The sequence below is a fragment of the Lagenorhynchus albirostris genome, chromosome 19 (assembly GCF_949774975.1).
Source record: "Lagenorhynchus albirostris chromosome 19, mLagAlb1.1, whole genome shotgun sequence".
NCBI lineage: Eukaryota > Metazoa > Chordata > Mammalia > Artiodactyla > Delphinidae > Lagenorhynchus > Lagenorhynchus albirostris.
Window position 1 is genome coordinate 29,869,539 of NC_083113.1, and position 12,010 is coordinate 29,881,548.

Consider the following 12,010-nt stretch of genomic DNA (forward strand, 5'->3'; position numbering starts at 1 on the left):
TTCTTCCAGTTTTATTGTGGTATAATTAACATGCAGCACTATATAAATTTAAGGTGTACAGCATAATGATCTGACTTATATACATCATGAAATGATGACCACAGTAAGTTTAGTGAACAGCCATCATCTCACTTAGAAATACAAAACTAAATAGAAAAAAAATTTTTCTTTGTGATCACAACTCTTAAGATTTATTCTCTTAACTTTCATATATAGCATACAGCAGTGTTAATTATATTTATGTTGTACATTACATCACTAGGACTTATTTTTCTTATAACTGTAAGTTAGAATGGCTTCTAAAATGTTTGACTTTTATCTTGCTAGGTATCAAAACTAGGTAGTTTATCACATGCCTATGGTGGGGAGGCTACTTTTTAAAGCAGGGCAATGACGTTTAATCCTTGCCATCGACTGGTGAATGAAATACAGTATTATACCCAAGTAGAATGATCTTTTAGCAGATGGAGAGACTAAGGCACATGGAGAGCAAGTGTACTTAGCTAATGACAGTGCGGGAACTAAACCCCAGTCTTCAGATTCTTCTCTTCAAAGCACCTTGGTAGAATAAGGCTATTGGGATGTGGAGCCAACAGATGTCTTACCTAAACATTGGCAGAGGATTTGGTAGAAAAGCCAAGTTTAAAACAGGTCTGAAACTCCCTGTAGCAGACATCTTAGCAAATATAACAGGTACACTTTTATTTTCCCCCTTCCTCCTCCCTGCAACAGGTACTCCTAATGATAGAAATATAAGGAATTATGGGGAGCCCCGAATTTACATTAAAAAGTCCTTTTGTGGGACTTCCCTGGTGGTCCATTGGTTAAGACTCCGAGCTCCCACTGCAGAGGGCACGGGTTCGGTCCCTGGTCGGGGTAAGATCCCGCATGCCATGCAGCACAGCCAAAAAAAAAAAAAATCCATTTGTGACTCGATATATAATCTGGAATGTCTTTAGGGAGGGAGGGTTTACATTTCATCAACTATGGTGGAGGGGAAAAAAAGTTGGAGGAATATCTGCCTGCATACATGGGTCTTAAAGCAGCATTAGCCTTGCTGATGTCATCAGAAGAACTACTGTTACTCGTTTTATTTTCTACCTTACTTATCTTGACCTGCAAAAGCTTTTACACCTCTTCAGAATTTTCTTCTAAGATGAGTGCTTTCCCTTGCTCCCAGCTATTCCCTTACCAGTATTTGGTTGGAGCAGAACTTCTTGCACATTTTCCATGTGAAATGAATCTGCTGTCACTCCCTCTAACTGTGGGTTTTGTTTCTCACCTAGTTTACAGTCATTTGTCATGTCTTTTTCTGCTTCTTCTGTTATCTCATGACTTTTTTCTCCCCCAAAGGCGACAGCCCTGTACCGTGTCTGAAGTTTTCCATTTTTGTTGGGTGCTTTTTATATATGCAAAAGGTAAGGAAAGAGTGATATTTATTTAAATATTAGTTTATTTAAAAGTTCAGGTACTACTATTGTCAACCTATAATGTGTATCAGGAAAAGATTCTCACTGAAAAATTTCTCAAGGCTTTTAGTCCCAGGTTCTTTTTTAAGTATTGCCTTTTCATAAGAGTCTTTTGAAATTCTTTACAGTATCCCAAACTTCCTTCATTAAATGGAAAATCCTTCGTTTTGTTCTTACACAACATTTTTTCCAAAGCACATTATCTCTGAATTATGGACTGAAACACATTAGTGTGTCTGTGCTTATATCTTGGGCTGTATTTTTCACGAGACATGTCTTATTTAATTGAGTGGGACTGATCGTTTTCAGAGTAGTTCAGATTACTTTTTACATCTTGTTCAGATAAATATGCTTGATCAAATACCTTTAGATACAACTTATTTTCTCTACCTCCTCTTCTCACTTAACCTGTCCAAGGTCTGCATTCAGTGAAATACATTTTTATTCTTATTATTGTCCTCTCTGTATTTTTTTAATCAGGAATGAATTGACTATCAGTAAGTTTATTGAAATGAAATATAAAATATGTGTAAAATTTATGCAGCTTATTCCTAGGCATAGTGTCTTTTTTTTTTAATTGAGGTATAGTTGTTTTACAATGTTGTGTTAGTTTCTACTGTACAGCGAAGTGGAGTTCCCTGTGCTATACAGCAGGTTCTTACCTCTCTGTATTTCTATGTAGAAATGATTCTTACTAATATATAGAAGAGCAGAAAGTACAGTTACACAGCTTTTTCTATAGATTATATAGAATGCCTTTGCCATTAAGATATCCCAATAAAATGCAAAGTTAAAATCAAAGAATTATTAGAGCTGGCAGGTATTTCATAAATATAAGAGGTTCTCATTATTAAATCCATTTGTCCAACTTATTTAAAGAGTCAGTAACTGAGGCCCAGAAACTAGCTGCTAGAAACAGAGCTAGGATTTGAATCCACATCTCCTAGCTCTTGGTTTCATGCTGCATGTGTAGGCCCTCTAGCAGGGATATGTCCCTTGGTGTCAGTTCAATTTGTCTGATTGTAGCTGGTCCTTTCTAGCTAGTTAGGTTAGAACTTATCCTTCCTTCCCTGAGTTGCATGCTTTATTGAAAAGAAAAATCTTTCTTTTGTCAAAAATGAGCTCTTGGTTATTTTTGCTTTCCATCACACTGGATGTTTCTTTAGCAGAGATGAAGGTGGTGTGATCAGTGGCATGAAATTTAGAAAGGCTTAATAAGAGCATATAAACTGTTTTCATGATGGTTGGAACATTTGCTACCACTTGGCTTACTGTGGCTGGTGTTATGATATTAGTCTTGACAGTAGATTGTGGGCAGGTATATCTGACTTCTAGGATTTATATCTGTTTTATGTCTTATGACATATGTATACTTGGAGGTAAGTATTTGGTACTATATAAATTATTGGAAGAGAAGTGTATTTATTTAGGTTTTGGTCTCACTTGATCAACTGGGGTGGCATAGCTTTTGTCTCTACAATTAACTCAGTGTTTGAGTTTTACCTTACTGTTATTAATTCCGATATAATTATTTGGTCTAAAGAGCCTTTGTCTACCCACGATCCAGCACTATGATCGTTTATGATTCACTAGGATCTTTTCCAATAGAGTAGTTTAGTTGGTTTTATTCAGTTCTTGATTTAGTTATTTGGGGGATGGTGTACTCTTATAGACACCTTTTTCATGACTTTGTCTGCAACAGTGGGCATCCCAGATTATCTCATTCCTGATAAACAAGCTAACTTTTGCCTGTTATCTTTGTTGACTTCCAATGGCAAGTACACAAGAGTGACAAGTTTGGGCTTGTTGTCATGAAGGGCTTTGTGGACTGAAGACTGTTAGGTGCCACTTCCTGTTTTACATGTTATCCCAAGTCTTCAGTCAGATTATCTTTGTTGATTGAAAGATAAAATATCTCACGAAGTGAGATTTATTTCTAAAGTCAGGATTTGAAATGTAGAGTATGTCATGATGGGAGAGTCCTGGAGTTTAGGTTCTGATCTTTAGGGGCATTTCAGATTTTTGTTAGAAGTCACTGTGCTGCCAGTTATTTCCTTCCGTGGCAGGTACAACACCAGCGACAAGTTTAGGCTTGTCAGTGTGTAGGGCTTTGTAGCTTGAAACTGGTAGGTACCACTTCCTGTTTTACATCTGAGGAATTGAGTATATTTTAATATTAAGCATCTTTTTTGTGAAACCATGCAAGTTAGTTTGGTTATATCAATGCAAAGTTTAGCCTATTAATTATCATTTGTCTTTTTGGCAGCAGAAAACTATTTTTTCTCTTTAATCCATTTAAATTGATTTGTTGAAATATTTCCATCTATTAAAAAAAAAAAGAATTGCTTATCCTGCTATGCTGAGGTAAGTGGTAACTTTCTTTAGAGGAAAGGAGAGAAAACAGCCTGAAACAGAGTAGTGTGAGTGTGTGTGTGTATGCATTTGGGTAGTCATTTAGTGTGAAAATGTCAAGGTTTAGAAATAATTCTTCAGATGTATGTTAGCTATTTATGTTGAATTCATCTGATGTTATAAGAGTGTAAAATCAATATGAAGCATATATATGCAGTGTTTAATGCTTAAAGATACAAAAAAAATCTAGAAATATTCCTTAATGTCTAAGAATAATAAAACTGTTTTAACTGCCTATAAAAACTCTTTTCAATGTTAGAGTTAAACCAGAACTACAGAAATGACATGTTTCTTTAGGTTTAGGTTTTGGTTTATTTTTTTGTTACCAAGCATCAACAATTATTCCTGGGATACTAGCTCTAGAACTGAAATATCTTTTATTGTGGTCCTGTTGCATTAATTTATATGAGCTTGTATTACTACATCAAAAAGTATTTAAAATATTACTGTTAGGAGTCTGATTATAGTTTCTGGTCTTTTTAAAATACATACATGAAAAAATAATTACATTAATCATTTTTTCAGCTTTTCCCATCTAAGCATTTCTACCAGTTTTCTTGACAGAAAAATATTTTCATACCAAACAATTTCTTAACAGCTTGAGATCATTTATGAAGTTGTTTGTGTTCAGAATTTTCAAAAGAAAAACCAATTATGATAAAATTTTGATCAGCTATTAGGCATTTAATAAATGCTTATTTAATGAATATTAATGAATGGCATTTATAGTAAAGTTTTGGTTTTTCTTAAACTCTTTTTTTAAAAATACTTATTTTTAAAATTTATTTATTTGGTTGTGCCAGGTCTTAGTTGTGGCCGGCGGGCTTCTTAGTCTTACTCTTATCTATCTAGTTTAATAAATTTCTAAGAGTTTAATATTTCAAACTGTGAATTTGCCAAAACACTTTCTGTAGCTCTTGAGTCAGCTTTGTACACTGTTGTATAATGTCATTTTAACTAAAGGAAGAAATTATTTTAAAAATATTGTGAAGTTGATGCAAATTTAACTCTATAATTGTTTATAATCCTGTAGGTAATTTCCCCATGATTAGTGATGATCTGGTTAATTCTTATCATCTTCTGCTGTGTGCTTTGGACTTAGTTTATGGAAATGCCCTTCAATGTTCCAATCGTAAAGAACTTGTGAACCCTAATTTTAAAGGTAAGTTTGTAAATCAAAGACTATCAGACAACTCACATTTCTACATTATGTTTACTGTTGGGAGTTGTACACATACTATAGCTTTCCTAGCATCAGAGAACATAAATGCTTTTCAAAGCTTCATCACCAGAGTACTTACAACTAGGAGTTGAGCTCTCTGTAAAAATATTTATGGAAAAAGAAATTGCAAATATCACAAAGTTTAAAGTCTTAGATGACAACTTTAGAAGTTTCTGAAATATATATTCAACAAGAAGAAGGAATTTAAAAACCTGGAGTAGCGAAGATGACATTAGAGCTGACGGTGGTTTTCTACATTGGCAAGTTTCATGGCTGACACACAGGAGGAGGTCAAAGCAGATTTATTGAAAGAATCTCCATTTCAGATCTTTTCTATAGAAGAGGAGTAGCTATGGTTCTAAAATAAGTAAAATGAATTTTCAACTCTAAACTAAAAGGTGTTTGGAAATGATAGTTATTTTGGCTATCCATTTAGTAGGCTTTAAGGTATATAATTTCTATGAATGATATACAGTAAGAGACCAATTATGTATAAAGCAAATATTAAAAAGTATTTATTGGGCTTCCCTGGTGGCGCAGTGGTTAGGAGTCCGCCTGCCGATGCAGGGAACGCGGGTTCGTGCCCGGGTCCGGGAGGATCCCACGTGCCGCGGAGCGGCTGGGCCCGTGAGCCATGGCCACTGAGCCTGCGCGTCCAGAGCCTGTGCTCCTCAACGGGAGAGGCCACAACAGTGAGAGGCCCGCGTACCACAAAAAAAAAAAAAAGTATTTATTGAGCTATTATATAATGCTGCTGCTATTTGAATAATAACTTGGTAGGATTCTGAGTGATTGTTAGTTGTGGGGTGGTTACAATTAGAATTTCAGCTTGTCTGAATCTCAAGGTAGATTTTTAAAGTCAGTGGAGTTAATTACTTCAGTTGCTTCTGGTTTGGTAAGTTTAATGTTCTCTGTATTCTGTCCTTTCTTTTATTTCTTTCCTAACTCCCTTTTATATTTCTATATAGCTGCTTCCCTTCATTTTATCCCCTCTTCTTTATTTCTCTTGCATTGAATCTAGAACAAGGGCTGTAAATTAACATGATAAATACATATAATATAATTAAATCAAAGTATATAAAGAGTGTGTACTTTGAACAGTAATTTTTTTCGAAGTGCTATTTTTTATTTGAATGTAACGCTTATTGGCAAAATTTTATTTTTCTGGTTTTTAGATCTTATAGCAATATACTAAATTATTTTTTTAGTTTTTCTTTTTTAACCGTCTCCAGGTAGATAACTGAATAACTGAAATCTTTTGAGCAGTGATACGCTTTACCTCTATTTGCTATTTTTGAAGTATATTTAAATAGAGTCAAATTAGGCCCTTACACTATTTCCTGTACACTCATATGCTAACTCAAGTGCTGATTAGACTCTCTATTATTTATAGTTTAGTTTATTACAGTTTGGTTTATGGAATGCTACCTGCTATCTCTATGATTTTACCCATCACAGGTCTATCTGAAGATTTTCACGCTAAGGATTCTAAACCTTCTTCCGACCCACCTTGTGTCATTGAGAAACTCTGTTCCTTACATGACGGCCTAGTTTTGGAAGCAAAGGGAATAAAGGAACATTTCTGGAAACCCTATATTAGGAAACTTTATGAAAAAAAGGTTTGTAAGTAGTAAAGAAGTAATTTGAAAATATCTTCTGGGCAAAGACTTGATTTAATACGATGACTTAAGGATCTTTTCTTTCATCATAGCTCCTTAAGGGAAAAGAAGAAAATCTTACTGGTTTTCTAGAACCTGGGAATTTTGGAGAGAGTTTGTGAGTACTTCTGTTATAAACGTACTTTAATGTTTTAAATTATGTACCGAGGAAACCTCAGAGTTTCATGTTTTTTGTTTTTTTTTAATTTATTTAATTTATTTATTTTGGCTGCGCTGGGTCTTCATTGCTGCGCGCGGTTGTGCCGAGCAGGGGATGGTCTTCATTGTGGTGTGCAGGCTTCCCATTGTGGTGGCTTCTCTTGTTGCGGAGCATGGGCTCTAGGCGCGCAGGCCTCAGCAGCCGTGGCTCACGGGCTCCAGAGCTCAGGCTCAGCAGCTGCGGCTCACGGGCCTACTTGCTCCGCGGCATGTGGGATCCTCCCGGACCAGGGCTCGAACCCGTGTCCCCTGCATTGGCAGGCGGATTCTTAACAACTGTGCCACCAAGGAAGCCCGAGTTTCATGTTTTTATTGTTTGTGTCCTGGAAATTTAGAATATGTCTTGTGGCAGAATATAGGGATGCAGTAAAAAATTCTGTCAACTATTACTCGAAGCACATGTTTTAGATTTATTGAAAACTGTATGGCCGTTCTTTAAAGCTTTAATAGTTAAGCTTTTGGATCATGATTTTTGAAATAAAGAAATTCTTTTGGAACTACACAGGGGAAGAATGATGATGTGGAAGTACTTAGGTCTTCAAACTTGCCTGGAGCAGCTAAGAAAGATAATTAGGCTTCTCACCAGAAGCTGTACCTACCAGGCAGCTTGGTACAGGATACCCATCCTGAAATACTGTCACCAAAATATACTTACTGTACAATGCATGAGCATAATGGAGCAAGCGTGCATTTTATACTCCTCAGTTTTTATAATTAACAGTGATCCCACTAAAACTTAACTTTTACAAAATTATTAGAATTTTTAGTAAATGAAAAAAATGAAACAAGTAGCCTAAAACAACTGAAATGGCAGTTCCGTGAGTATACATTTTGCCTATTTTTTTTCCCCTATAGTAAAGCCATCAATAAGGCCTATGAGGAGTATGTTTTATCTGTTGGGAATTTAGATGAGCGGATTTTTCTTGGAGAGGATGCTGAAGAGGAAATTGGGACCCTCTCAAGGTGTTTGAATACTGGTTCAGGAACAGAGACTGCTGAAAGGGTGCAGATGAAAAGCATCTTGCAGCAGCACTTTGACAAGGTGAGTTGAGCCATGCCAGAAGAGTGGAAATACAGGAGCAGACATGCCAGAGGTTCTATTTTATTTTGGTAATTGTGTGTGTAGATGCGTTTTACTTGCTTCCAGTATGAAAAAGAAAATTCACATCCTACTTATCTTAATTGAAAAAGTTATCTCCCAGGAGATGGAAACAACCTAAGTGTCCATCATCGGATGAATGGATAAAGAAGATGTGGCACATATATACAGTGGAATATTACTCAGCCATAAAAAGAAATGAAATTGAGCTATTTGTAATGAGGTGGATGGACCTAGAGTCTGTCATACAAAGTGAAGTAAGTCAGAAAGAGAAAGACAAATACCGTATGCTAACACATAGATATGGAATTTAAGAAAAAAAAATGTCATGAAGAGCCTAGGGGTAGGACAGGAATAAAGACACAGACCTACTAGAGAATGGACTTGAGGATATGGGGAGGGGGAAGGGTGAGCTGTGACAAAGTGAGAGAGTGGCATGGACATATATACACTACCAAACATAAAATAAATAGCTGGTGGGAAGCAGCCGCATGGCACAGGGAGATCAGCTCGGTGCTTTTTGACCACGTAGAGGGGTGGGATAGGGAGGGTGAGAGGGAGGGAGACGCAAGAGGGAAGAGATATGGGAACATATGTACATGTATAACTGATTTACTTTGTTATAAAGCAGAAACTAACACACCATTGTAAAGCAATTATACTCCAATAAAGATGTAAAACAAAACAAACAAACAAAAAACACTTTTGGGGCTTCCCTGGTGGCGCAGTGGTTGAGAGCCTGCCTGCCGATGCAGGGGACATGGGCTCGTGCCCCGGTCCGGGAAGGTCCCACGTGCCGCGGAGCGGCTGGGCCCGTGAGCCATGGCCGCCAAGCCTGCGCGTCCAGAGCCTGTGCTCCACAACGGGAGAGGCCACAACAGTGAGAGGCCCGTGTACCGCAAAAAACAAAACAAAACAAAAGAAAAAAAAACACTTTTGAGGACCAAAAAAAAAAGTTATCTGTATGTTTACTGTTTTAAATTTTGTCAACCTTGACTTTCAAAATTTTTGGTTAGATCTGGGAAAAAGAATTTAATATAAATGTAAATGAATGTATCATGCTGATGATTGTTGGTTTTGAGAAGATGGGCCAGTAATATACAGCCCATATTGAACATAGTAAGTGTTTAGAAAATGTTGATTGACCCAAATTGGTACCTTCATCTAAGAGACTAGAGAAACTGAGAATCTGTAGTCTTCAAGAAAGTTCTGTTAAACTGAGTTTCAGGATCATGTGTATATTTCATGCAGACACTTAGGATGATGGCGACTAGGAGTTTCCCTTCTGTTGTGTGGTGTTCATACAACAGAAAATAAGCACCTTCTGACAGGTGCTTCCAGAGGCAGTGTAGCTAATTCCAAGGGGTAACTCACCTGTAAGACCAGACTTAAGACTGGTTTGCTTTCTCATTCAACGAATATTCTCAAGGTATGCTGTATGTCAGATTGTGTCCTGGACACTGGGGCTATGTCAGTGAACAAAACAGCTATGAATATCCTGGAATTTACTGATGGCTTGGATCTAGGGTGTGAAAAAAAAGAAAACAGTGATGACTCCAGTTGGGTGAATGGTATAAAAGCTAAAGTCCTTACAAATGCCTAAAAAGTCTTCAGTGATCTAGCTGTGCTACCTCTCTGAATTCATCTCCCACCACTTTCCTCCTCACCCTTTCCACTCATGCCACATTAACCTCCTTTTTCATTCTTCAGATATGCCAAGCATACTCCCAACTCAAAGCCTTTGCTCTTGCTGTTTTCTCAGCCTAGAGCATGTTTCTTCAAGATGCTCATGTGGTTTACTTCCTCGCTTCCTTCAGATCTCTGATAACCTGACTACTGTATAAAATAATAACCACTAGCATCCTCCCCTACCTCAGGACTTGCTTTCCCCCTTACTTTGCCATTAGTGTTCCTGTTAGTATTTATCAGTGTCTGATGGTTGGTAGGTAGGTAGGTAGAAATAAGGAATTGTTTGTCTCAAGATAATAAATACATAGAAAGAGAGAGAGAAGGAGAGAAAGGGAGGAAGAGAGGGAGAGAGGAAGAAAGGAAGGAAGGATAGATGGATTGTTTATTATCTGTCTCCCTGCATTAGAATATAAGCTTTATGAGGTCTATGACCAGTGTTGTATTCAGTGCTTGTAGGCATTCCATAAATATTTACTATTTACATTTATTGAGGGGAAAGAACAAGTCTAGCAGGGAAAAAATCAAGAATTAGAGTTATGAGCACGTTAAGGGTGAGATGTCTTTTAAATATTCTAGTAGAGGAGTTAAATAGGCCATTTAGAGATACAAGACTAGAGCTCACAGCAAAAGTAAGGGCTGTATATATATATATATATATATATATATATATACCCTTAGGATATATATAGTGTCATTAGGATATGGATGGCTTTTAAAGCCATGGAATTAAGAGAGGTTACCTAGTAGTATGAGTTGATAGACAATAAAAGAGGTCTAAGAAGTTAAAGAGAGACTCTTCTTGATCAGAATGCACAGGAAGCTTTAAACTAAGAACTTAAACAGGGCTACCAAGAAGCCCCATGCTGACCTTGAGGACTACAGGCAGGAAGTTGTTTGTGGTTGTCGTATGTCATTTCCTTTGTGGAAGTGCTGCTACCTGTGGGCCACGTGGTGAGATGCTGCTGGCTGCTGTTGCTTCTCCTCCCAGCAATGCACTGGTTCATAAACAGGGAAGAAGGTGGCTGTAAGAAAAGCTGTTAAATATAGGGAGAAATCTTCTGAATGTAGTTAATCTACGTAGATCATCTTATTGACCTAAAAAAAATTACAGAATTAATTTCTTTGAAACAAAGTGAAAGTCTTGGCTCTACTCTTGTTTAATTCAAGAGAAGACACATATAGATTTATTTCTGTATGGCAAATTACTGTGTTTTTCTGTATCTCATGAAACTTGAATAGTTCTGTTGCCAGGTAAAAATTTTGCTGGGTGTTTTTACAACTATCTCTAGAATAAGCACATTTAATACATAGGGAAATATAGTCTATCTTGAATAGTAAAAAACTCTTTAGCTATCTTAACCTTTCAGAGTTTGTTGGAAAAATTAGAAAAGATATTTTATTAGCCTATGTATTTTTTTAACATCTTTATTGGAGTATAATTGCTTTACAATGGTGTGTTAGTTTCTGCTGTATAACAAAGTGAATCAATTATACGTATACATATGTCTCCATATCTCTTCCCTCTTGCATCTCCCTCCCTCCGACCCTCCCTATCCCACCCCTCTAGGTGGTCACAAAGCACCGAGCAGATCTCCGTGTGCAATGCGGCTGCTTCCCACTAGCTATCTATTTTACGTTTGGTAGTAAATATATGTCCATGCCATTCTCTCACTTTGTCACAGCTTACCCTTCCCCCACCCCATATCCTCAAGTCCATTCTCTAGTAGGTCTGTGTCTTTATTCCTGTCTTGCCCCTAGGTTCTTCATGACCATTTTCTTTTTTTTTTCATATTCCATATACATGTGTTAGCGTACGGTATTTGTTTTTCTCTTTCTGACTGCCACTCTGTATGACAGACTCCAGGTCCATCCACCACACTACAAATAACTCAATTTTGTTTCTTTTTATGGCTGAGTAATATTCCATTCTATATATGTGCCACATCTTCTTTATCCATTCATCTGTTAATGGACACGTAGGTTGCTTCCATGTCCTGGCTATTGTAAATAGAGCTGCAATGAACATTTTGGTTCATGACTCTTTTTGAATTATGGTTTTCTTAGAGTATATGCCCAGTAGTGGGATTGCTGGGTCATACAGTAGTTCTATTTTTACTTTTTTAAGGAACCTCCATACTGTTCTTCATAGTGGCTGTATCAATTTATATTCCCACCAACAATGCAAGAGGGTTCCCTTTTCTCCACACTCTCTCTAGCATTTATTGTTTGTAGATTTTTTGAT

The 12,010-nt window shown here is 36.9% G+C and overlaps 1 protein-coding gene across 3 annotated transcripts in view; it reads left to right on the forward strand.

Annotated features, from left to right (window-relative positions):
* Nucleotides 1-12,010, forward strand: part of RBL2 (RB transcriptional corepressor like 2) — a 51,838-nt gene that overhangs the window by 7,084 nt on the left and 32,744 nt on the right. For all 3 annotated transcript variants that reach the window (XR_009537314.1, XM_060132582.1, XM_060132581.1), the window contains exons 4-8: nucleotides 1,354-1,418; nucleotides 4,915-5,043; nucleotides 6,562-6,722; nucleotides 6,815-6,879; nucleotides 7,836-8,022. Coding sequence is in view for 2 of the 3 variants with exons in the window: in XM_060132582.1 (XP_059988565.1) it covers nucleotides 1,354-1,418; nucleotides 4,915-5,043; nucleotides 6,562-6,722; nucleotides 6,815-6,879; nucleotides 7,836-8,022 (607 nt within the window). In the remaining variant the exon portion in view is untranslated. The remainder of the gene's footprint in view (nucleotides 1-1,353; nucleotides 1,419-4,914; nucleotides 5,044-6,561; nucleotides 6,723-6,814; nucleotides 6,880-7,835; nucleotides 8,023-12,010) is intronic.